This window comes from Gordionus sp. m RMFG-2023, chromosome 4 (assembly GCF_954871325.1).
Source record: "Gordionus sp. m RMFG-2023 chromosome 4, tfGorSpeb1-WG-v2, whole genome shotgun sequence".
In the NCBI taxonomy this organism is placed as follows: domain Eukaryota; kingdom Metazoa; phylum Nematomorpha; class Gordioida; order Chordodea; family Parachordodidae; genus Gordionus; species Gordionus sp. m RMFG-2023.
Genome location: NC_088778.1, coordinates 32182553 through 32210517, shown reverse-complemented (window position 1 = coordinate 32210517; position 27965 = coordinate 32182553). Strand labels below are relative to the sequence as shown.

Sequence of the window (27965 nt, the reverse complement as noted above, 5' to 3'; positions counted from 1 at the left end):
TATTATATTAACAAATATAATATAAAAATAAACATATTTCTATTTTTAACATGTCACAAAAATATTTTTGATTTTTCGTCTTTTTAATTTTCTTCGTTTTATTTTTATTTTTATTAATTTAAATTTATTTAATTAAATAAAAATATTAATTTTTTTAAATAATTTTATAAATTCATGGGAAGTTAATTAACTTCCTCGAAAAAAGGTATAAATTTAACCCTTTTTTAAATTGATAATTTAGAAAAAATAAAATTTATAAAAAAAAAAAAATTAATTTTGAAAAATCAAAAATTTGGAAATGCCAAATTAAATATCGCAAAAGAGATTAAGAATGTATTCAACGGGAGCGTATAAGGAGTTCCGCCGTTCAACAGGCCTTATTACGAGCTAAATTTGACCAATTATATCGCGTTAAAAAATTAGCGGTTATTTTATACAACCCTTACGATTAAAATCGATAAACATTCGTTCCTACTCTCCGCGCCAAAATAAATGGCAAGCCTGGCCAGATCACCTATTTTTTTCGTGCCCTCTTTGGTGAGCGGTCAAAACAATTTTATTTTATATTATCGATCTCCAGCATCCATCCTATCATCATCCGCCATATCTTCTTCCTCTTCCATATCCGGGGAGAGCCCGCCATCTTCCGTATTCTTTCTCCCTACGGAAACGAACTCTGACGGTAACAAATCCTCCAGCACGGTCTACGACAATAACTTTATTTATAACAATAACACTTACGTAGGACCCAACTATTCCACTAGTTTCATCTTGGCGCTCACCTTCATATATTCCATCATATTTGTCGGTGGCATTATAGGAAACATATCAACCTGTATAGTTATATGTCATAACCGGTACATGCATACCCCCACCAATTTTTATCTAGTGAGTCTTGCCATATCTGACATTCTAGTGTTGGTATTCGGACTTCCGGTGGAAATATGGGCCCTCTATCGCAATGATTTTTTTTACACATCCGGGGACACCTTCTGCATTTTCAAATCCCTAGTTAGCGAGTCGTCTTATAATGCGTCGGTACTGACTATAACTGCTTTTACTATAGAAAGGTTTGTATTTTTTTTCAAAACTTTTACATTTTTCGTTATAATACTATATATATGTGTGGTTTGGGGATTTGAAATCCGTGGGGATTCGGAATCTCTTGATTTTAAATCCCAAGGGCGATTTAAAAAAATTTAAAAAAATGATTTATACAGAAATGTATTCTAGCATGTATAGAGTATTTACTGTTGTAATTGTGGTAACATGCAAATTTACTAGATTAAGAAAAACGCCAGACAGGCAGATTACTTTTAAACAAAATTACGAAGCCCAAAGATATTCAAATCTACAAGAATTAAATCTCGGTACAAATTGAGACTATGCAAATGTTGATTGAGATAAAGGATATATAAGGAAAAATTATGATCCGAAAAATGATGATTAAATTATGATTTTACGAACTTAATTTTTTTAATCTTTAATTTTAATTTTTTTATATTATTTTAATTTTTTAATTTATATTAATTTATTTTAGATTATGTTTTTATCTTATTATTTAATAAAGATTTAGTATCATTTTAGTTCTAACTTTTCTTATTTGACGAATATTATAGAAAAGTATATATAATCGAGGATATTAGTCTGATTTAGTATCATTTTAGTTCTAACCTTTCTTTATTTGACAACGGTTCTAATCACCCAATCCTTCTCAAATCTTAAAAATGTTACATTCATATAAATTTTAGCCAATTTCAGTCATAGATATTTAAGTATTTTTTAATTTATATGAAAAATTCATATAAAAACTAATATAAATTAGAAGTATTTCTAAAGTTCTGGGCAAAATTGGTTGAGATTTATAATGGTAAATACTCTACACATGCTAGAATACATTTCCGGTTGACAAAATTTTTTTAAATCGCCCTCGATAAAGATTTAAAATCCAGAGATTCTGAATCCCTACACGACATATATATATAAATACATACTATATCAGATTTCTAAGACATAATATAACTTATTTTCGCGCAATCCAATATAAGATATATGTGTAATGTTAGATTTTGGTTTGGAGGTCCAAAGTTTTCTGAATAAGAATATAAAAAGATATTGACATTAATTCTTAAGAGAGAATATTGTTTCCTATTAACTTTTCTAATAGTAATAATTTATTTATTTTTATATTAAATTGCATGCCAAATAATTAATCTTAAGGTTTGTCGAGTTAAGACTAATTGCATAACCGACTGGCCAAACTTCCTAGTCGACTCATGAGTTCGAACTCTCATGAATCAATAGTTACAAAAATGATAAAAATTACTTTGATAATTCTTATGATGTTTTTCTGTTTTTAGTACCAAAATATGATAGGAAAATTAATATGAAAGTTATAAAAAAAAGGTAAATGAAACTAATTTAAACCAAATTATAAGAATTATGATTGCAATTATATATTAGTAATTAGATGCATTTTTATTTCTTCAAAATTTTTGCCTAGAATTTTTTGAATTTAGTTTATCCTGCTTTATAAATCGGTATGAATTTATCACAAATAACTATTTGTCTACTCTTGCTAGCCGCCCCCCTCCCCTCGATGTATTTTAACTTAGTTTTATAAAATCATTTCTATATTTAAATTAAATATCCGACCACCTTGTCGAGTTCGGTTATCCCGGATAGTAAGGCCAAGTCGATTCAGGTCGAAGTAGATTTTTAGAGTATAACCTCCAATCGAGGTTGTGGATAAAGCCATTCTGTTTGGTTCAGCGACAGTATATCCGGTTTCTTCGTAAGGTAAGTAAGTGAGTAAAATTTTTCAACTTTTCCGTCCCATTTTAGATGTTGAAATATTGGTATATTTATTTTTGCAGTTTTTTTTTCCTCTCTTGTGAAATCAACATTTTTAGATGAAGTTAGGGTAGGGTTTAAAAATAGTATCAAGATATTTATTTTAAATATAATTTAGTCATTGCTGGTTAGGGATTGGTTAAAACTAATAGTGATTTGATTGGGCATAATTTATTCAAGCCCAGTCCGACACGTCCCTAAAAGCCCTACCCAAAATAATAATTATTTGTCCGCTCGACTCGACCAGGTCCGATTTTATTTTAATATAGAAAAATTAAATTTCTTTTATTTTTTTATTGTAAAAAAAATATATTTATGTCTTGTTTCTTGCAATTTTTAAGGTATATCAATTTATTTGACAAAATGTAATGATATCATATTAAGAAAGAAAGAAAGAAAGAAAGAAAGTAAGAAAGAAAGAAAGAAAGAAAGAAAGAAAGAAAGAAAGAAAGAAAGAAAGAAAGAAAGAAAGAAAGAAAGAAAGAAAGAAAGAAAGAAAGAAAGAAAGAAAGAAAGAAAGAAAGAAAGAAAGAAAGAAAGAAAGAAAGAAAGAAAGAAAGAAAGAAAGAAAGAAAGAAAGAAAGAAAGAAAGAAAGAAAGAAAGAAAGAAAGAAAGAAAGAAAGAAAGAAAGAAAGAAAGAAAGAAAGAAAAAGAAAGAAACGACCCGGCAAGAAATTATTTTTTTAAACAGTTTCGAGCCGGGCCGGGCTCGGACTGGGCCCTGATTTGCATATCTCTAATCTATACTTATGAATATTATTACCCAATAGATTTGGTATACTTCAATCATAAACTCCGTAACTCTCTTTCCTCCTCTCACCCATCCGAAATATATTTTCTTTTTATTTTCAAAGCTCCAAAAATTAATTTTCGTGAAAAGAAATAAATGCTCTTCTGAAAAAAAAAACAATTAATATTCTATTAAATGAATCTTAATAATATTAATAATTTATTATTGGATTAATTTTTATATAAGATTAATTTAAATTTAAATTAGAAAAATAAAATAAAATAAAATAAAGAAATTATGTGATATTAAATAAAATATTACTATATATATTTATATACCCTGAATATAAATGCGTAATTATATAATAAATTTTTTTTTAAAATTTATAACAAGGCCATTTACAAATAAAATCACATTTATATATTAATTTAAGAAATAACACAAATGATGCTTCGCTGAGTACTTAAATAACACGTGTTTTGCAATTTAAAAAATTAAATAATATCTCGATCTTAATAATGACACTTCATCTTACTCAATCAACCGAGAAATTATATCTGGATGAATCCCTCTTGAGAGACACAAACTATGTTCATTTTGTCATATAACCTTTATTTCTACTAAACTTCTTTTTCTGTTTATCTCTTCGAAAATGATAAAAGGTTCTCCATAATATCTAACTCAATAATTGTTTTTTATCTTTTCTTTTTTTTTTACTGATCCAATTTATCGAAGAACCTTTTAAGCAAAAATTCCCAGTTTTTTTGTGCTAAATTCAATATTTTCCATATGTATTTTTCTTTGATGACCTTAATGTCAAAAATCTCTAACACCATAATATTTTTTTTATACAAGCGGCGAATATGATTTTAATTAATATTTATTTATTTTTTTTGTGCTAGCTATATTTTATTTTATTTTATTATTAGAAGTTCATTGACGATACTTATTATGAAAGCTTATTTTTTTTTAATGGAAAATGTCTTAAATAATTAACATTTAGAAAATTTTTGTTCGTTATGTTTTTTTAGATACCAAAATTTCTATTACAAAAAATGTATATAAATTTTAAAAAAAAACAATAAGACTATGAAATAATAATAATAAATATGGTAAAAATAATATATTTAATTTCTATATAATTGGTATCCGATGCTGGATACAACTTTCTCTTTCAGCCTATATTTCGTCAGGTCTTCCGCTGAAATTATCATCAATAATGTATCTATAATATTATGGCAAAGGTTATCAGTTAAGATATCTAAATGAATTATTTCTTTATTAATGTAATATATAACAACTATTATACAAAATTATAACTTTAATTTAATTTTATATTTATTACTAAACGTGAAAATAATTTAAAGTCTTTGATCTTTCTCTTTTTAAATATTTACAGTATAACAATTTATACTAAATCAAATAAAAGATTGTGTACTAAAAAAAAACCTTCAATTACAAATAACGACATAATCAATTTATATTTTACAAGTAATGACAATTACGACAGTATCCACTAGATCCTGATCTTAAAGCCCTTACTTTTTGGGACAGCAACAACTTACCCATTCCTGCCGTCGACATTCAAAAAGACTAGGATACTCCTTTGATCGCCCGTTCCTGAATGCTTCATTTCGAACAGGCACTTCGAGGAACCCAAATAACTTAAGATATTAATGTAAACTCTTATGAATGATTGGAAGGCCATCTCCAGTTCTCATTTCGGTCTCCTAAGGGTTGCTGAACAGCTACGCATGTTAACCTTTAATGCAGTTATACCCTTCATTTGCATCGATTGTGGCCAGTCCATCTAATCGAATGCTTCCCTTGATGAGTTCTCCTGCGTATGGCAACACCGCCATAAATCCATTAACAACATTCTCCTAACTGCCCTCAAAAAATTTGATATCCCATCCAGTCTTGAGCCAATGGGCCTTTCAAATAGTAACGCCCTCCTCCCTGATGGTATACCCTTATCCCCTGGACGAACGGTCTCCCTCTGACCCGGGACTACACTTGTATCGATTGCAGGAAATACTAATGTCTCATTTTCTGTATCGAAATGGACCTTTAAAAATAAATAATTTATTATATAAAAAATAAATAAAATATTATATCATTTTTAATTAATATTAATTTATTTTTATATTTTTGCGAACTGTATTTCATTTGTTATTAAAAACTCATTTATATTAATTAAGTAAATTTTGTTATTTTGACAATATTTATTATAGTCTATTTTTTTTTTGTGGAAATGTCTTAATAAATTAATTTACCATTTAGAAATTTTTGTTTTTTTAATGTTTTTTTTAGACATCAAAATTTTCTTTACGAAATGTATGTATTAAGTATATCCAAAAAAAATATATTAATTTAATTAAAATCAAAAATTTTTTTAAGGAAAACTATATAATTATATCTAATCTCGTCCAATTTAATTTCCTTTTTTTTCTTTTTGTAAATTTCTTTCTTTATGTTATTAATTAATATATTATTTACATGGTGCAAAAAAAAATCTCTTTAAATTGAAACACTGTATAAAAGCTTTAAATTATCAATAATTCTTATACGTTTATAGCTTACATCGTAAATGGGTAAAAAAAACCTTAGTCAAATATCAGAGAAAATGTCTTGATAAATTGGATAAATATCTAAGTTGAACAAAAATCGTTTTCTCAACGATCACATTAAATATTAAACAGGTTGCGAATTATGCATGAAAATTACAAATTATTTGCTTATAAAAGATTTTGAGATTTTGGCATTAAGATTTTTTTTAAAAATCAGGTTGGGAATCTGGTTCTCTTTTCCTGTAATAATCGGCTTAACTTTTAGTTTATTTCGATTATCGGCTCAAAAAAAAAGGATTCTAAGAGAGCTTATCTTGCATTGAATTTAGAATATTGTATTTTTTTTACACTTATCATAATCTTACGTAAAGTAATAATTATGTAATATAAAGTCCTAGCTTCTTTGCTCAACACGAACTTTATTCTGAACTAATTAACATAAATCAAATGAAGTCAGGAACGCATCCCAAGGTTGTGTTCTGGTTCTACTTAATTTTGATACTTAATCCTCTTTTTTTTTTAAGTCTAGGCTATTAGGGAAACCCTATTTTGGTTTTTTTTTAAGCATGAAAAAGAAACGTATACTTAAAAAGCCATAGCTTGGATGTGTCTTAAATTGTTCAAGGAAAAACATTGTTAGAGTAAATGTGTTTTTTCAGCAATTGAACTTTTAAATGATTTTTTTTTTGAACCCAGTTCTTAAATATTTAAAAATCTGATTTTACCTGAAATGTATACCAGAATGTTTTTAATACCTATTTTATATAAATATTTTGGCAATTTTGACATTAACCTTCGAGTCATTCATAATTTATATAAAAAATATTTATGGAAATACTAATATAATAAATTATATTAAGTTTAGAAGTTCCTAGCAGAATTGTCTGAAATTTATATGGTAGATATTCCAAACATGATAAAATATGTTTCCTGTAAAATCCGAATATTAAATTTTTTAAAAAAAGGGGCTCAAGAAATGTTTTAAAGTTGAAAAAATTACACATTACCAAAATAAAAACACGATAAAATAAATGTTATTCTGTTTACTAGTGATATGAAATATGTGGATTATTATGTAAAATATAAATTTTTATAATAGATTTGATTCATTTGCCTAAATAATTGTGTTTATTTTATTGATATAAAAGTGTCGATAGCACATCCTGATATTCTAATAATGATATAATAAAAAATATATTAACAACCAATCTCATTTGAATAACTTATAATATATATATATATTCTAATAGTTCACCTATGCCATGTTAGAGGAGTTGTTTGCGTTTATAATTTTGTAAATAAAAAAAAAATTATTACTAGTTAGATTCGAATTTGATAAATAGCTCATAAACACTATAATTAGTTGCAATTTTATTTTAACGTAACGACCGAATCAAAGAGTTACTTTTCAAGTTACTTATTTATATTTCATTCATAATCTTTATGATATCACAAATTAAAATGAGTATGATCTATTTAAGTTTATTATTGTATATATTTATATATATAATATGTATATACAAAGACTTTTTACCGATGTGACACGTTCCTTGTCTATGTAACTTTTCCATCACAATTATTTTTTTGTATAAATTTTTTTTCTAATAAAATACTTAATTTTTATTTAATATTATTCATTTAAATTACAATAAATTTTTATTATTTGTAATTTTATCGTCTGCTTATTATTCGTAATTTTATCGTCTGCTTTATTTTGTAATTCAATATAATTTTGTTTGAAATAACTAATATAAACTCTCAATTTCTCTAACATAGGTCTCACTGACACTAAAAAAATAGAAGAACAAAATGCTCTATCATCCTATGTTGATTGACACGAAATAACTCAAATAAATTAAATGGGCAAGATTTTCTAATAATCTATATTTTAAACTAACGCAGCTATGATTTTAGCATAATGAGCCAAAAATTTTTTCGACTATTGAGGAAAGATATTAAATCGAATATCATTCACGCTAATGCAAAGTATGGGCTTGTTGAATAATAAATTAAATTTATATATATTATTTACCTCTTTTTCTATATTGATATGTACGATCTTTATTTAGAAAAAATAAATGAGTGGCATGCATAAAATCTTTACATTTTTGGCTGTTTAGTACATATTAAAAAGGCAGTTAAAAATCCAGCAGTTTAGTATTATGTCGAACCAGGACACAGCCTAGGGCCTCATATATAGTAAAGGCGGTATGTTTAGACGTTGCGTTATTTTAACGCTATCGAAATCAAAGCTAATTATTGATAACTATAATAACTTTTGAAATACCCAAGGCAACATATGTTTTTAAAATTTTATCGTAGCGTTATCATCATAACGCTCCATATTAATATATTATACTTATTTATTGGCTTTGATTTTGTAAATAATGCAACGGATGAACATAACACGTTTATTATAAATGACTTATATCAGCCCATTAATCTTTTAGCCCGGCCTAGTCAGTTAATCCTTACCCTTTAATATATAGTATGTTATGATAGTTTCAAGCGAACAAAAGAATCGAATTATTCAAAAATTCTTTTCAAACAATTTACATGATATTTCGACGGAATATAATAAAAGATTTTTTATAATATTTTACGATATAAGTTTATAATGACTATAATTATAATAAACAAAATAATATATAATTTAAAAAAATTAATTACTTTAATATTATATCCTGTATTATTATGTCCAAAGAGTAATCCAAAATTTGGACTATATCTCCTGCAAATAATAAATTTGTTTGAATCAGGAATTGGATTCAAAAGAAAATCAGAATTTGAAATAGCTCATCACTCATTTTAGAATGAAATGTAATAATCATTAATATTTGGGCAGCTCTATTTCTTTCGTGCTATACAATAAACTCGAGGATCAGAAAGTCTAAAGGAAGATTGTGAAAATTGAGAAATGCTCATAAAATCTTAATCTCATAAGTTTTTGAAAATCGGGAGTGCCCAAAAATCTAAATTTTATAGCTATTGAAAAAGGAATTCTTACGTATAGTGAACACACTATAGCATTTTGCTTTATCCTGTCAAATTTCAAATGAAGCATTTTAAATTGGTAATATATTATTATTAATTGTCATTTCCATTTTATAAAAATATCAGTTCAAAAAGATAATTTTTTTGTATAAATTAAAATTTTGCACTTCCGGTTACTTTACAAAGCTTGAGGATGTTAGGGTTCTTAGAAAATACGGTTCCATTAAGATTTTAATACAAATAATATTAGAAAAACCTGGAGATTTGACCAATAGATGTCCAAACCTTTTCAGCCATCTACAAGCAAAATTTCCAGATATAATAATTATTTTGGCTAAAATCTTATTCTTTTGTCTTTTATTAATGACCGTAATCGGGCATTTTGAACAACCCTGGAGGATGTACTTTGAAGTAAAATAAAGGTAAAACGGGAACCTTGCACAAGCATATTTCGTCTTCCTACCTAGTCTTCCCCTCCCCCTCTTCCCTTTAAAAAAACAAAATTTGAAATTAATGAGAAGATAAGAAAAGAATGGAAATGAATGGAAATGAAACTAATTATTTTGTTCTTTTAAACAAATACAAATTTATCCCTAAGCAAAATAAAAATAAAAAAAATATTTAATTTATATTAATATCATTTTTATTAACAGTAAAAATATAGATATTTAAAATTCTACCAACGACGAAAATATGATTATAATTCGAAACAAACCATCTTCTTCGACTAAAATTATAAAATAATTCACATTAAAACTTTTTTTGATCTCAAAAAAAATTTTTGTTTTTTGTCACTTTTCTTTAATGTTTCACATGTCAATTTTACATATAATTATTTTTTGTATTACATTTTGGATCGAATAATGAAATACCACTTATATAGTCAAATATTTGTAATAATGTTTTTTTTCCCCTTTCTATTATTTTATATATATATATATCTTTGTAAAGATTAAAATATCGATTTGAAATATATTTTATTTTCATTTTTTTTATATTTTAATTTAAAATTCATTTGATTTTAATTTACATAATTTTAAATTTATTTTTTTGTAATAAAATAAAAAAAATAATTCTCAATCATAAAAATCCAAAAATATATAATGTATCTTAGGGCTTCAAATAGGCTGAAAAAAACTTGTTTTTGATAAATTCTGTTCTGTTACAAAATTATCAATCAAAAATATCAATCAAAATTTCGAAAATGTCAACATAAACTTTAAAATATCACTCAAATTTTTTTTAAAAATTAAGATATATCAGAGACCTGTAGGCCCAGCCTGTCTGAATATACCCGGACCGGGTTGGGCTTAAAATTTTCTTAAAAAATGGCCGAAACGGGCCTGGCCGAAAATATTTTTTTTTAAAAAAATCCAGGCCAGGCCGTACAAATGGTACCTCTTCAGGTCTCTGAAATACATATAATATTTTATTCAAATTCAAACCACCATTCTATAAACAAAATACATTACAATGTCCCAAAAATTGGTCGTATTTTTAAAAATATGCAAAGTTCTGTAATATTTATTAGAAAAGGATGAGGATACTATAAAATAGAGCTTGGAAGAAAAAAATGGAAAAATTTGAGGAAGAGGAAGAAGAGATTTTTGGATCAAATTTTACCTTAAAATGCCAAAATCCTTTGATAAGTTTTGCAATTTTTTCCTGCATAAATAAATCCTTTAAATTTTTTTTCTGTTTAAATAGTAATTAGAATGCTTCGTATATAAAACATCACAAATATAGTGCTCTAAAGCAAAAAAAAATATATATGATTTTGAACTTTGTATATACTTATTACTCATACTGAAAAATTTGATAACGTTCCTCACATAAAAAAACACATTAACTCTAACATATATATTTATATAGCATGCCGCTAAACAGAAATTTTTACTTAGTGAGAACGGTTCAAGATTTTCTTATTTAGTCTATAATAGTCCAAAACTCGTACTACACAAGCTTTTAAGATAAATAATTTTGTTGTTCAATTTTTGGGTATGAATGGACTTACTCTTTGCCTTTCTTTTTTCATTTTTAAATTCCTATTATTTTTATAATTGTAAGGATTGGGGAGGAAGAATATACTAAGTCTGAATTTTAACGATAATATATTTTTATAGCTGATTTGCGCAATAAATATTTAATTAGCGAATTTTAAAAAAAAATACCAAGGTCTGAATATATAAATTATAACTATATATAGGTAGTTTTATTTCTCTTGTTAAATATCAAGGTAAATTTTGTATGCAATTTAAATTAACCGTCTCTTGTTTAATAAAAAAAATTTTAAATCATCTCCAAAATTAAACAAAATTTTATTGTAATATTCTAAAATTTCCAACAAAAAATATTATAAAATAAACATAGTTTTTTTAATGAAATTTCATTTAAAGTTTAAAAAGTATAACCTATAATTTAGGCTTGTTCATTAATGAAATGGAATAAGTATAACTATAAAACTGGTGAATTAAAATAATAAAAAAAAATTTAAAAGTAGTATCATAAAATTTCTTGTTTTTTAATTTATAATTATAACTAATTTGATAAGATTTAAGTTAAAAAAACTGATCTCAAAATTTTAGCGTAAATGGGTTTGGTTCGGATTCACAAAGTATGTTGTCAGCCATATTTCTCAGGTTTAAGGTGCAAATTTTTTGACGGATTTTTTGATCAAAGATAATAGTTATAACTTATCATATTTGAACCGATAAATATATATTTCCAGTCACTTATCGTCATTCATATGATATATGAGAGAATTTATGAATTAGGTAATAAGTAATTTTTAAAAAAATGACTTAATTTATATAAAATAAAAATTTATGGAATATTAAAAATAATTTATTATTAGCATTAAAAATCATTTATGTAATGATTGTTTATGGATTATTAAGGATGGCATCTATGAATGGCTCCACCAGTCCTCTTAATCGGATCTTCCTTTTCTAGTTCGGGCTGATCCAAGGATCTTTCGATCGAATAAATGAATTACCCCTTACTTGTATTTATTATATTAATAGGAGTAAAGTGTATTGATTATGGGAGATGGTAACTCATAAATTTTAATGATATCACAATTTATAACATCATGATTGAGAATAGAAGATATCATCAATATTAATTAAGAGAAATTGGATCCTAATATATCTTTATAAACTCTATATCGCCTTTTTGTGTGTTATTGCATGATATATGAATATTTATTGGTTAGTAATTATAAAATTAAAATTTTTATTTTAAATTCTAAAAAATTACACTCATAATTGTTATAATATAAACAAATATATAAAAAAAATTCTTAAAATATTATTTTTTTAATATAAAAAAGTATTGGGGTTAAAAAGGATCATCTTGGGGAATGAGACTGCCTATGAAGCTAATATAATTAGCCTCGTGTATTGCAATGGCGAGTCTTTGTCTTAAGAAGAAGCCCTCGCGGGGAAAATGCATTATAAAAAAATTTTATTCCTTTATAATGATCATATATTAATGAATCTTTATTGCTAAGGAATTTTAAGGATCGAGTTAGAGAAAAATTAAAGATAATTTATTGATGTGGTTTATAAAAATATTGATAATCTATCCAGTAAGCGCGAGTCATAATCTCGCGTTGATTACGTCCCTGCCCTTTGTATACACCGCCCGTCGCTACTACCGATTGAATGATTTAGTGAGGTCTTTGGACGGGTCATGATTCGGGATCTTTATCGGTCTCGAGCAAAGAGAAGAGAAGAAATAATTTTTTTTTGTAAAACTAATCCGACTATATTTCGCCTCGACCATCCTATTTGAAAAGGAAAGAATATCCTCCCATATAAAAAAAAAAGGGAAGATAAATATTTCCGCATCGATTGTTCGACACGAAAACGAAAGGCGTAATTATTCGCCTATTATTATTATTTAACAAAAAAGAAAGGTCAATTAAATTTCCCAATACAAAAAGTGTAAATATATATTGTTATTACATGTGTTTTATAAAATGTTAGGTTTACTTAAATCGAAATTTGTTTTGCGAACTAAAACAAAAAAACTTTTACGGTAAGACTTATTTTTTAAACATATTTACTGTCACGCAGGTTTTACATTTAGCCCTTTTGCCATCGCACTCAAAATTTTGTATTAAGTTTCTTTCTTTCATTTTTTCTTTCTTTCATTCTTTTTTTTCTTTCTTTCTTTTGACCAAAATAATTTTAATATGCAATTTGGGTTAGTTTCAAAAATCCGAATGATAATTTATTAATTCATTTTGGATAACTAATTTCGAACCCAAAATTGGGCTTTTAACAACACTATGTTCCATAGCTTGATTATAGGTAAATTAAAGAATTTTTGGATATTTTTTGGAGAAAATTCTGAATCATAAATTTAGTCCATAATGAATTGAAAACATTTGTTATATCTGTTGATAGTTTACTACAATTTTATGATATTTATTATTTTTATTTTGTTAATTTGGATGATTTAATTTTTCTTTTGACAAGAGACGGTAAATTTAATTTGCTTATAATTTACCTTGATTATTAACAAGAAAAAACAAAACTACCTATATATAGTTCAGATAATATCAATAATTTGTACAATCACACTTTGGTATTTTTTTTTATTCGCTAAAATATTTACTACAATAAAATCACGACCAACCTAGTTATATTCTAATCCATTGAACCCATATTGAACTTTCCCCAATTCCTAAAATATCAAGTTTGATAAATAAATCATTCGAATGTCATTTCAATACTGGAAGATCCTAGCTAAATGACAATTCAAGTTTCGCAGCTATCTTTAATTCAAAATCCTCATTTGTTAGGTGCCAAAATATCTGATAAAAGATACTTTAATTCTTTTTTAAATCATTTTAGAGATGCTCCTTCTAAATACGTCCCATATGAAAATAGCCCAAATGCCCTTAGGGCTATTAGTGGTTCACCAAAGTCTAGAGGGATTAAATTAAAGGGTAAAGCTCGATCTCCTATAAGTTTGCTGATATCTGTTATATTACTTGCCGTGTATTTAGTATGCCCAGGAATCATCGATATTTTTTTATAATCTTGAAGTAATCCTTCAGCTGAGTCGATTGGAAAGGAGTTGACTGAATCTGCTATAATAAATATTACGAGGTCTTTATAGATAAAAAATACTGATTAATGTTTGAATTTATAGGGTGCTTGTTAATTAATTCGTATCTTTTTTTCGAAATCATTTTTGCTTAGACTTTATCTCTCTAATTTAGTGGGGATTTCCTTAGAGACTTTTATAAGTAATTTTATCGAAGCAAATGAGGTGTGAATACATTCTGACTAATATTTTTTGAAAGTTCATCAAACGTTATCTCTATTCTATATCGAAATCTTATATACCTTATTGTAGAAATTTAGAATATGTTTCCCGAACGAACAGTGCTTTGTTTTATACCTAGCGTTATAACAAAAAGGATTTTACATGGCCTTCTTAGAAGCGCTATCAAAATAGCTCTTAACAAAAATGAAACCTATTTTTAAAATTTAATTTTAAAAGATTCAAAAAATGCATATATATATAATGTATTATACATTATGCTAATTTAACGGACAATTAAAATATAAATATTTTAAATTAATTTTTTTTTAAATTAACTATTATAAATGGAAACAAAAACAAAAAAATAGTAGTTATAACAATTATAACCTAATTTTCATTATAATTACATTTTATTTAACAATTTCAAAATTTATAAATGTAAAATGATAAAACACTTATTAAAATTATAAAACAAACTAAAATATTAAACCAAGTATATAAAAATATATAAAATTACTAAATAAAAATAAATATATATATATATATTATTATAAGTATCGAAGGCTCTAAAATGCTCTTAATTTAATAATAAATATGTAGGGGAAATGTGCCATAAACGGCCATGGTTGAAGACTGGCCACCACCCTTTAACTTTATATCTATTAGACCAATTTCTCTCAAAATTGGTCAAAATGTGTATATTTATGATATGTACCTTACCTAAGTTCATTTATTGAATATAGCAATAAATAAATATTTCAAATAAACTATTTTTAGTACCTCTTTCTGGAAAAATCACCTTACACATTTTTTTGTTTGGATATTACTAATTTAGATTATTGATATTTTATATAAATATTATCATTAGGCATTTACATTTTTCACACAAAAAATTAGACTTTAAAAGCTTTATTTAATAGACATATAAGGCGCTAAATAATAATAGAGAGATGGGTATTGACTGGCCATGTATTGATTGGCCACAATTCGCTCATTCACATACTCATATTAAAATAAAAAGCTCTTGCAAAACAACATTTGGTGAAATAAAATGATGAACAAGCTTAAGAATGTTTAGTAAAATGATAATTAAGATATTAATTTATAATATTATCATTAAATAGATGCGGTAATAAATTGAGATTATAATACTAATTAAATTAGTGTATAATTAATTTTTTATATAACTAAAAAATGTAGAAATATCAATATAAGTCTTTTACAAGTATTTCATATTGTATTATTTTATATTTATAATAAAATTCTTAAATAATATATTATGGTCAATTAACACATAGTATATGGCCAGTCAATACATAATATGTTTTGACTGGCCAGAAAAACAACTTTCACATTACCTCATCTAGCTCATAAACTATTAGACATATAGCTTTGATTCTAATTTTATTTTAAAGATTAATATTTAGGCTACACATTGATATAAAATTTGTTTGGTTAAACATAAATTTTAATACCTTTTTTTCAAAAAAGCAAAAACATGGCCATTCATGCCACATTTCCCCTACTTAAAAAAACAAGTTTAATTATGTTTAAAAATTTCTAGTTGAAGCTTTTGTATTCTCTTTTCAAAAATTCATTTTTTTTAAAAAAAAATTCTTAGAAATAAAAAATAGCTTTTAAAAGCTTTTAATTTAATCTACCCTTATTTTATTCAAAAAATTACTCGCGTAAAAATATTAGCAAATTTACTAAATATAATTCCGGCAAAAGAGAGGTCTTTTAAAAAATTAAAATATAATGTTATTAAATAATTCGAATATTATATACACGGAATTCTAATATAATCCGGGTCTGGCCTTTAGTTTGTAATTCTTTTTTAAAGTTTACAATTTAAGCAAATTGTCCTTCATAAAGGATTATTACCTGCTAGCTAAAATAATCTCTCTTTTTCATATTACAGAGATAATAGGTTTTTGTCAAATGTAAAAAGTAATATATAATTTTTCAAATTTTTATTAAATTTAAAATTCTTAATTCGAAATACTTTCTATTTTTGCAATTTAATATTTATGTAGAAAGTTTTCAAACAAAAAAAAATGTAATGGTTTTTTTTTTTTTAAAAAAAAATAAAATTTCTATATATACTTAGTATAGCAATTAGGCATTAATAATTTAAGAGTAAAATAAATTATGGTAATAAACGAAGTGGTATAATTATTATAAATATTTTTATTAATTGTTATTGCTTTATTTATATATAGTCAAATTGTTAAATTACCTATTAATCAAACTTTTAGTCTAAAAAATTGAATTAAGCCTCTAAGTTGAGTCTCAGCTTGAATTGATTATAATATTTTTGGTTAGAAACATGGCCATGCTGTTTCATAGTTGACTAAAGTTAGGTAAATTTAACAATACTATAATCAATATGTTTTTTTCCAACAATGTGTTATTTTTTCAACTATAAAATCATTTTTTGAGCGCGTTTTTTAAAATTCAAAAAAATCTGATTTTTCCAGAAATGTATTCTATCATGTTTGAAATAGCCACCCTATGAATTTGAGACAATTTTTTTCATAAACTTTGAAACTTAATATAAAATAAAAAAAAATTTAATAAATATTCAAAATTAAATAACTTTATATTTCAGCCAATAGAGTCAAATCAACTAACTAAAATTTTTCACAGTCTACATATTTTTTTTTTAAAACTTTATCACTAAAAATTTTTTAACATAACATAACAAAAATCGCGAATCCTTATTTCTTAAACAAAAACTTTTTAAAGACAATTATACTTGTTTTTTTAGGTACATTTTCATTATTAAATTAAACTCTTTTTATTTTAGAGCCTTAGATACTTTTTATAATATATATTTATTTTTATTCAGTAATTTTATATATTTTTATATTTCTTGTTTTAATAGTTTGTTTTATCATTTTTATAAATAAAAACATAAGGTTGGGAAAAAAAAATAAAATAATTTATATTCGATTTTCCATATATTTTTTATATAAATTATAAACGACTCAAAAGGTTAACAGCAAAATTGTCTACAATTCATAAGATGGGTATTCCAAACATGAAGGAATACATTTCTGGTAAAATCGGATATTAAAATTTATTAAAACAATGTTCTAAAAATATTTAGGATTTAAGATGACCATAATGAATTAAATATGGCCTCTAATTGGATTTTTTTTTTGCAAACTATAAATATGTTAATGTGGCGGTAATTCATAAATCATCATCTTAGAAAAAAAAAATATGGAATATTCTTTATGAAATTAATAGAAAATTGAATAGAGAATTGGTATATTTCATATACCAGTAAAAAAATTATTAATATGTGTAAAAAATATTCATTTTTTGTGCTATTAAATATATTATGTTATTTATATTGATAAAATTTCATCGTATACTTTTTTAATAACTCTCTACATAAATAACATGATTGTTAAAATTACCCGCATGGGACTTTCCCGTTTCTACTATCACATTAATATTGACTATATTGTTGATAATAATAAAGAAAGAAAGAAAAAAAAAATTAATTATTTAATAAAATTTTATGTTAAAATTAACAAATTTCCAAAATAAAATGAAAACTTGCTTTTATAAGCTTTCAAAACTTTAAGATATATCTCAATATTTTAATGAAGAGAGAATAGTATTAAATTATCATATTCGAAACAAAATTAGTTATCTCAAAGACTTAGACTAAATAAGAAAAATCATGAACCGTAGTGTTGTTAAACGGCTCGATTTAAGCCGATTTTTTAAAAAAAAGGCTAACTCAATATTTTAGCCGGAAAAATATTATCTAAGTCTCGAGATTTCATTAACAGATGTTCAAACCTTTGTTGCCACTTATGAGCAAAATCTTAAGTTTTGCATAATAATATTGAGTTAGCCGTTTTTAAAATCGGCTCAAAATGAGCCGTTTAACAATACTCTTTGAACCGTATTATGTATAAAACTAATTATCCCCTATTTTATAAACTATGTGATGTATTTGATTAAAAATAAAATAAATTGAAGTTAAATGAGATTTTCAAAATATCTTAAAAAAATTCTCTCGCCGTAATATTTTAAATTTGAAGTCTACAATTTTTTTAGATGAAACATTGAAACATTTAACCAAAAAAAATATATATAATAGATCATAGTGGCCCAAAAATAACATTTTGAATCTAAGATATGGAACGTGGTTTCAATTACACACACCATGTAATTGATTTAAAAATTTAATTATAAGATATTTATTATATAATTTGCTGGTATGTGGAATGAGATGCACTGCACAATATCCAATACGGTGTTAAAACCTATGGAGCACGATGGTAGAAAGAAATGCTTAGTGTGAGAATTAATAAAGGGCAACATTCTATTAATATAGTGGTAAAATAGCTTCGTATTTTACTAGTGAATCTAGAGCAAGAATGCCATACTTTACTCGGACTATACCAAAACAGGATGTACTAACCTTCGGTAAAAAGAGACTGAAACTTTATAGACTTCGTGATTTCGCTAGGAAAGTACTCTTGAAATGAATCTTTTACATCCTTGGATTAATACTCCATGCCATAAGAACCTCCTTTTTTGCTCTACTAATCTCGACAAAATAAAATATATTCCCTCAAATTATAATGCGACTTCTAACTTATTTATATTCATTCTCTTACAATTATATTTTGCTTGCATTCAAAAATTTATAAAATTTTTTTAAATCTATGAATATTCCAAAGTAAGAGTGCCCAAATAAATTAATATGAAATATAAACTGAATTATGAAATTAAATTTATTTTTAAAATATGCAGCGCGCTTAACTAACCCAAGTGAAAAATTTTAAAATCCATTGCTGGCATTAGACTTTTGTACACAGGTCTAGATATTACCTAGTATTATTACAGATGCGAATTACAAAAGATTATAAATAAAAAAAAAATTTTATTTAATCACATTTTAAATAATTTTAAACTTGTTTTTATTATATAAAATTGAAAATATTAATATTTATAAAATAATCAAAATTTTTAGATTTCAAAATCAATTTTGTTACTCATAAGTTATAATGTTTTTGAAAAGATACTTTTTAACATTCAAATTTTCATCGATACAAAGCCCCACAAAATGCTTATGATGTTTTTTTGTAATAATAAGATATATATTTCATGGACAAGGAATGAAGGTGTGGAAAATTTTATTTTTTGATGCTTTATAATTATTCAGAATTCATATTCTTTTAAAAACTAAAGTTTTTTTCTAAAAAAATATTTATGAATTATCCAAATTTAACTAACTAAATAATAGACTTTACAAAATGATTAACTAGCAAACTATCCAATTAGGTTGCAAGCTAGATAATACACAAAACTAGTATGCAATTTTTGTTTTTGATTTTTTTTTCTTCATATATTTTATAATTTATTTTAAAATTTTTCTCCATTTTAAGCACATTTTTAAATATCTCATTATTTAAAAAAAAAAAATTTGACATTATATATGTGATGGATTATGTGGAATTTTAAAAATAATATATTTATAAAAATAATTATCAATTGTAATTAATTGATTTATATAATTGTTAGACTTTAATTTTTTTTAAAAAAAATATTTAAATAAATAAATGTTAAATAAATAAAAATTAAATATTTTAAAGAGATATATTAATAGATGATTAATTTATTATCATATTATTCGATATATATTAATGTAATTATAATTAATTTTTTTATTTTATTTATTTACTCTATTTCCAAAAACGTATTTACAATAGTAAGGTATCAGGATAACAATCACCCCTTATTTTTTACGTCTAAATATTTTATTTGCAAAAAGATTTGTAATACGACAATTGTATCCAGAGTTGTTAAACGCTATTTCTAAAAGTAGCGCGCTACCGTAATAGCTATTTGTCAAAAAAAGTAGCGCGCTACCGCTTTCGCTATTTGTCAAAAAAAGTAGCGCGCTATTAGCTACTTTTTTTCAAAAGTAGCTTTAGCTACTTTTAAGCTACTTTTATAAAAAAAAATTTAGAAACAAATGAAAAAAATTTTTTTTATTTTTTTTTTGCTTATAATGTAAATGTATAATAAATAATATATAAAAATCAACATTTAATAGTTAGTTTAGATTATAAAAAAATAAGCAATATAAATAAATATTTATTTTAATTTGTTGCATTTTAATAATAATATCATTTCAATATTATCATCCCCAAGTCTAGAGCGACGATCAGAAAGTATAAGCTTTGCTTTACTAAATAATCTCTCGACACTAGCACTTGAGGGCAAGGGGGTATTAAATTTCATATATAAATTTTTAATATATGAAAAATTATCAAAAATATTCATCTCAATATATTTTGATTGAAAAAAAAGATCAATTGGATTTTCTATTAAATCATCTTTAATTTCAAAAAAATTATTTGAGGATGTCTTCGTGCTAGATACTCGGCAATCTCTGTTTGTTGGAGTAAGATTATTCAGCTTCGCCATTAGCCTATCTTATTTATAATTTGATATAAATTATGATAATCATAATATTACTAAAATATGTGTGTATTTAGTTAATAAAAATTCTATAAATAATGTGAAATATTAAAATACTAATTTTATAGATTAAATAATAACCATTCCATTCTGATAAAAATCATAACTTAAAATAAATATTATAAATAAATTTGTGATATAACCTAAATGCCTTCAGGTAGTTAGACCCATTATCAGTAACCATCTTGCAAACTTTATTATGAATCCTAAAAGACTTGTGGATGTCAATAATTTTATTTGCAAGTACGTCATATGTCTGGCATCCTATAATCCTTTTAAGGGCTAAGGCTACAGATCTTCTTTTTAAAGTCCTAGGGTCTAACCAATGGCCTGTGATTCCCAAATAAGCTCTAAAAATATTTAATCAGATCAATTTATAAATATAAATAAGTTTTTACCTTCTGTTATGTGTCCAACTATCTGCCGTGGTACATACATAAGATATATATGATAACTCTACTATTAGAGCATCTTTCATCACTTTGAAGTTGTCGGCTATTTTATTCATAAGTGTCTGGCAACATAAAACTGTTGTGCCAGGGGATAAAGTTTTAATCATCAGAGTAAATGATGGATTATCAACCAAAGACACTGGCTGAACTGTGTCAATAATAAAATCAACAATAACTTTATCAACCAATTTTTGTGAAATATTGGCATGTTTATTTTCAGTTAATTTGGTTTGGATAGTATGTCTTTTTGAATGAAGATTCTCCTATACCAAATTTTTTTATATGTTTCTCTATTTCCTTATAGCAATTGGCGTGAACAGTCTAATAAAATAAATAATATTATAATGTAAAAATAACAATTTACCTTTAGGTGTTTCTTCAGATTATAGCTACTCGATTGATTTGATGATATATTTTTTTTACATTTTAAGCACATGAATTTGAATCCAGATTTTGTTTAATATTTATTTTAAAAAATTTTTCAAATTTAGGGAATGGAAAAACGTTATTAGAGCTATTAAGTACATTTTCTTCCATTGAATCTTCCATATCTGAATCACTTTCAAGGATTTGGATATCCATGGACGATACCATTTTAGATTATTAACACAGATTGAAAATATAAATTAAAAATTGAAAATATATTTAAATTTCAAAATTAAATAATAAATTATAAAAATTATAATTAATTATGATATTATATTTAAATTTTCATGTTTATACTTACATTCATTATATTTTTTAAAAGTAGCGAAGTAGCGCGCTACTTAGCTACTTTTAAAAAAAGTAGCGCGCTATAAAATTAAATAATTTAAAAAAAGTAGCGGCTATTAGCTATAGCTACCAAAAAAGATAGCGCGCTACTTTAACAACTCTGATTGTATCTTAGTGACATTAGGAGTTGCAATATTTTTCTTACTTTTATTTTGAAAAAACAATCAGTCATAAAATGATAATTCGACCCATGATTCAGGATCCCAGTTTGAGAAAGGTGATCCTTGGATCCGAAGGTTTGGGTTAGGTCCAGAACCACTCATTTCCTCTAGATTCCTTTTCCGTTTTAGATTAGTATTTCATAATGATTGAAAAAAAACTTTCTTATTTATATTGATATCTTTCGCTCATGGTCCTTTTTTAAAATATTTTACGAAATATATAAATTCCCCCAATGTCAATTATTTTCTTTGTGTTTTTTCTTCTTGGTATTGTTTAAATTCTACATAAAAAAAATTTTTTATTTAACAATATTAATTTTTAAAAAATCATAAAATTATTAATCCAGATTCCTAGCCATAAATTATCCCATGAAACGTCACAGACTTCACAGACTGTCCCGTTCTATCAAAGCCATTATATTTATTTGGGCGACAGCCATTTTTGCCGCCGTACCTATCGCTTCACAAATGGGTGTCATATACCATAACGATGACAAAGGTGACCCCATTAAATCTTCGGCCCAATGCACGTTTAAGCGTAATATAGACTTTATAAAGCATACATTCACTAGCGATTTCGCGCTGTTCTTCCTAATTCCGCTTGTCGTGATCTCCATACTCTACACTCTTATAGGTCTGCAACTTCGAGAAATATCTACCAAATACGATGGCATTAACGTGATGGGTAGAAGTGATGAAACCTTTCGGTCAAGTGGTTGGAATAGCAGCAAATCTAAACTGACTTCTTTCATTTCAAATTCTTCTAAAAAGGAATTCCCCAAGAAGCTAAACTTTCTCGATAGCTCCATACCTCCCAACTCTCGAAATAGGGTTTTGATTATCTCTACCACTTTGCCCTTAAATGACTCCCAAATGCGCGATAAAGATAAAGGTAAAAGATCGCATTCAAGTGAGTATTTCCATAATTCCAATCAACAACATGCCAGATCCAAGAGGTCAAACGGCACCCAAAATCTGCTAAGGAATCTCAAGCAAGAAAATGATCCTAAAAATGATCTTCCAGAGAATAAACCATTAGAAACGATAAGAAATTCGAATACGAGTAACGTTAAACTTCCTGATAATAAAAAATCGTTACAGGTCAACTTTAAAGATAAAGGTTTTTTTTTTCTTCTCTTCTTGGGTTTGAAGATGATCATAATTTATTAATAATTTTGGCAAAGTTTTTTTATATATAAACGAATTTTAATAATTCTCTTTCCTTCCTTCCTTCCTTCCTTCCTTCCTTCCTTCCTTCCTTCCTTCCTTCCTTCCTTCCTTCCTTCCTTCCTTCCTTCCTTCCTTCCTTCCTTCCTTCCTTCCTTCCTTCCTTCCTTCCTTCCTTCCTTCCTTCCTTCCTTCCTTCCTTCCTTCCTTCCTTCCTTCCTTCCTTCCTTCCTTCCTTCCTTCCTTCCTTCCTTCCATCCTTCCTTCCTTCCTCACTTCAATATAATTATATATACATTTGTATTAATTATCAAGATTATTCCTTTTACACATCGGTAGAGAGCTTAGCATTTAATCCACCCGAACAAATATGCAAAGGATCAAGATCTTCAACCAATAATATGTTCAAAAGATTTAAATCGAGCATCAGTTCGTGGCGATCAGAGTCCAAGAAAGAAGAATTAATTAAATTCACACGTTATAACCACAAAAACATTCTAAAAATGCTCAGTGAGTTTATATATTAAAATTTCATTTTTAAAATTTAACGACCCTTAAGGTTTAAGGAAAATTTTAATTATTAGCTCTGCCTTACTTCATGAGATGTGGGTTCCTTACAAAGTGAAAATTTAAGGCACGTGATTTATTACAATCTTATCTCGAGAAATGATAGTAATTAAAATATTTTGTTAAGTTCATAATAAAAATATTTTTAATATAGGTAAATAAAATTTAAATAATGTATAGTTATTTTATTTAGTAATATATAATTAAAACAATTAAATACTAGGAAAAATATATTCACCGAGAAATCTATTAAAATACCAAATAAAAATATATATCTTACTGAAAAATACAGATATTTTGGAATAATTATACTATAGAAAAATAAATAATAATCACGAATAGAGAAGAGAAGAGAAGAGAAGAGAAGAGAAGAGAAGAGAAGAGAAGAGAAGAGAAGAGAAGAGAAGAGAAGAGAAGAGAAGAGAAGAGAAGAGAAGATAAAAATTTTATAATGTCACTTGTAATTTGATATTTAGTAAAATTCGGATAACGTTTATATCATAAATTAAAAATCCTAAGCGTTCATAATAAAAATTTTTGTGAAATTCTTAGGGTGGGTACTTTGAACATGTCGGATTACATTTCTAGGTAAAATCGATGGTTTATCTTTCAGAAATTTTAAAATAATCAGACCCGCAAATGCGAGATTCAAAAAATCCTTCATGTGACGATTACCGATTTAGTGTCATTATTACAGGAATAACTTTATGGCATTAAAATATTACGTAAAATTTAATCACATTTTTAAAAAAATGTTTTTTTTTTGAACAGTGGAGAGATGGGGCAAAGTGGTTCATCACTGGAATCGGATAATCCATCTCGATATTTATTTTTTTTTGAAAATATTTTCGTATTGTATAATCTTGTAAAAATATGTTAAAATTTATTCGAATTTAAATGGTAAGAGGAACCCTATGGAGAATAATAACGCAACGCCTGAATTTAACTAAGTTTACCAGAGTTGTTAAAGGATCTTAGATATAAAAAAATGTGGTATCTGTATCTAGATAGATTTTTGATTAAATAATCTGTATCTAGATATTATTTTAGACGTTGTATCTGTATCTAGATCCATTTAAAAAGTATCTTTTAACAACTCTGACTATAAATTTCATCCTTATTTTTATTTTTTTTTGATGATAAATTTATGGAGTCAAATTTTTTACCCTAAAAAACCAAAAATCTTTTATAACTAAAAATTCTTTTTGTAATTTTTTAAAAAATAAAAATATATTTTTTACTTGAAATTTTTTGGTCGAAACTGCCCACGTTTTCGCTTATTCATATCGTATTTTGATAAGTAAAAAAATTTTTTTTTGGGGTGGTGAATTAAATTTTATAAATTACTACATTTGAAATAAATACTTAAAACACGTTAATGCCAATGACATATAATCGTACCTAGTCTCCACGATGCATTCATAAAAGTGCACATCAATGGAAAACAGCTGGGGAGGCTATTTTGGTTATATCGTTATTAAACATTTTAAAAGAGTGCCCAATTTATTCTTATGTCCGGTGCGAAACTTTATTAAGGAATATGCCTGTTCATCGAAATAACGAAGAAGCAAAAGTTATCAATTTAATAGTAGTTTTTTTAAACATGAGAACATTTACTATAAGGGTTACCAACATGGCGGGTCCAGCTGATTTGAATTCAAACGACGCTTTCGAATGCATCATTATGAATGTGTCGTCAGTTTAGGCATTATTGTATGCCATTGTATAATGCATTATGAAATGTATTATATTACATATTATAAAATTAAGATAAAATGGTTAGGAGAAAAACAGAGCCAAACACTCTGAATTTTCCCGGAATTTTTTTTTTAAGGATCTAAGACTCTTAAAATATCAAAGGTCTCACATATTGATATTTAAAATATGGGGCGCTGTAGGATGGGGTACAGTACGACTATATCATTTTTTTAGGCTGGTTTTATAAATCATCAGTTAGTATTACGTATAAAGATCTTACTAAGAAACATTTGCCATTTTTGAACCAATGAAATTTAATGAAAATATACCACAAAAGGGTCCTTGTTTAGTTTAGCGAGCTGAAAGAAAAATAATGATGGGAAACGGCTATAATGGGTGGAAATATTTTATTTATTCAATTTCAATATTGCGCAATAATAATCGTAGCCTCTTAATTAAATTAGATTTAAGAATATTATTAAAATGTACTTATTATTAGTAGGCAAAAATTTTACCACATTACTTATTTGACGAAACTTCTATATAGGGATGTTAAAAAGCAATTTAAAAAACATGCCTAAAAATCATTTAAATGAGATTTTTAAACGGGTAATTGAATTTAAAAGTTCATTTTTTTTTATTAAAACTCTCAATTAACAAAATGAGAGAATTATAATAAAATGCTGTTGATAATAAATAAATAAAAAAGTTTCCAACAAAATATTGGTGAATTATGACATAAGCGATATTGATATCAAAAAATTTGCGATAAAAGATAGATTTTACCTTCCTTAAGGAGTATAAGTTAGATACAATATTTTTATGAGAAAATCTTGAAATAAAACTTTTATTTGTTTGGGTTTTTCTCGAAAAAAAAACATGGGTTTTTTATTTATCGTGCATTTAATTTTAAATAAATTTTTAATTGAAAAAAAAAATGAAATAACAGTAACAGTGGTAATATGTTTTTTCATATGCTACGCCCCTAACCAGGCTCAAAGGCTGCACTTTTGTTATGTTAAGCATTGGACTGAGAGGAGATTGACGGAATTCAAAGTTCTCTTCTACGTTTCCGGTATCCTATTCTACGTTTCGACCACCATAAACCCCATCCTATACAACGTCATATCATTGAAATACCGCCGGGCCTTCAAGTACACATTTTTAGAGATATTCCACAAGACCTTACCATGCTGGCATTTTTCCCTTTCATTCTGCGAGGATTCCAAAATCAACTTTTGCGGGTATATCTGCAAGTGCTCGCAGCGTCATCTGCACAATAATAATAAAACCAATTTTGCGGTCAAACGCAGCGATGAGCACCTAGAGAAGACTTCCCCTAACACCATCAGCCATTTGAGGTACCATCCCAATTCGCATAACTTCAGAACAACAAATAACACCGGTTTCAATTATAAGAGTCCTCAGGCCAAATCCAAAATAGTATCTTCGCCGCCCGATGATAAAATTCCGCCTCATAATGCTCTAAATAGCAGCATGAATGTGGAACTGAGACGTAAACTGTCTTTATTATCGTCTTCCGTGGGAGGTGAGAAGGCTCCTCAACCTAACAATATTCTTTTAAACTCAATCGTTAAATGGCCTAAATCGCCAGACACGCCGAAAAAAATACTTTCGCCTTCCGGTCAATCCAATCATTCTTACATGCCCTTGAAACAAATGAACCTAAAAACTGGTTCTCGTGGTTCCGGTTATAAAGATCTAGACGATAGGCACCTGACACTTCATAGAACATCTCTTTTCAAAAATAAATTACTCGGAAGTCGGCAAAGTCTTCACCAGTTTGATAATTGTGATTCTACCAGACATTCTAGTCCATCACCATCTAACCGCCTTTTCTTAAGGTCTCCAGCGTCTCTTGCCACCATATCCGATGTCTCCAAAGAAGAATCTAGTTCTATATTGATCAAATGACTCAAATATATTTACGTTGTTCTCGTCGTATATAACATATAAATTATTCTCTTATAAGTATAAAAATAAGCACAATTTTAATAAATTTTATTTCCCCCTAAAATTATTTTATTTTTTTGTTTTTTTTTATTTGTCGTGATAAATTTTTTTGAAATATTATATATTATATATTTTTTATAATTTATATTTAATATTATAAATATAGTAAATTCCAAATAAAGATAACTTTCGCAAATGTTATGTAATATTGATATAAATGTAAATTTT

The 27965-nt window shown here is 26.0% G+C and overlaps 1 protein-coding gene and 1 long non-coding RNA gene across 2 annotated transcripts; one reads left to right on the top strand and one right to left on the bottom strand.

Moving 5' to 3' along the window:
* The first annotated feature begins 247 nt into the window (after nucleotides 1-247).
* LOC135927831 (muscarinic acetylcholine receptor M4-like) lies at nucleotides 248-27788 on the top strand. The gene is made up of 4 exons (XM_065464032.1): nucleotides 248-1070; nucleotides 22679-23451; nucleotides 23814-24008; nucleotides 26713-27788. Exons 1-4 carry the CDS (start codon nucleotides 493-495, stop codon nucleotides 27696-27698), a joined length of 2532 nt encoding a protein of 843 aa, XP_065320104.1. The 5' UTR covers nucleotides 248-492; the 3' UTR covers nucleotides 27699-27788.
* LOC135927832 (uncharacterized) lies at nucleotides 20693-21438 on the bottom strand. The gene is made up of 3 exons (XR_010572190.1): nucleotides 21343-21438; nucleotides 21088-21294; nucleotides 20693-20894 (listed from the first exon to the last, which is right to left on the bottom strand). It is a non-coding gene; the product is annotated as an uncharacterized LOC135927832 (long non-coding RNA).
* Nucleotides 27789-27965: the final 177 nt, after the last annotated feature.

Coding starts and splice junctions, on each gene's coding strand:
- LOC135927831 (XM_065464032.1), top strand. CDS start 493: ATGGCAAGCCTGGCCAGATCACCTATTTTTTTCGTGCCCTCTTTGGTG. Junction 1,071..22,678: donor ACTGCTTTTACTATAGAAAG/GTTTGTATTTTT, acceptor TTATTAATCCAG/ATTCCTAGCCATAAATTATC. Junction 24,009..26,712: donor AAACATTCTAAAAATGCTCA/GTGAGTTTATAT, acceptor ATGAAATAACAG/TAACAGTGGTAATATGTTTT.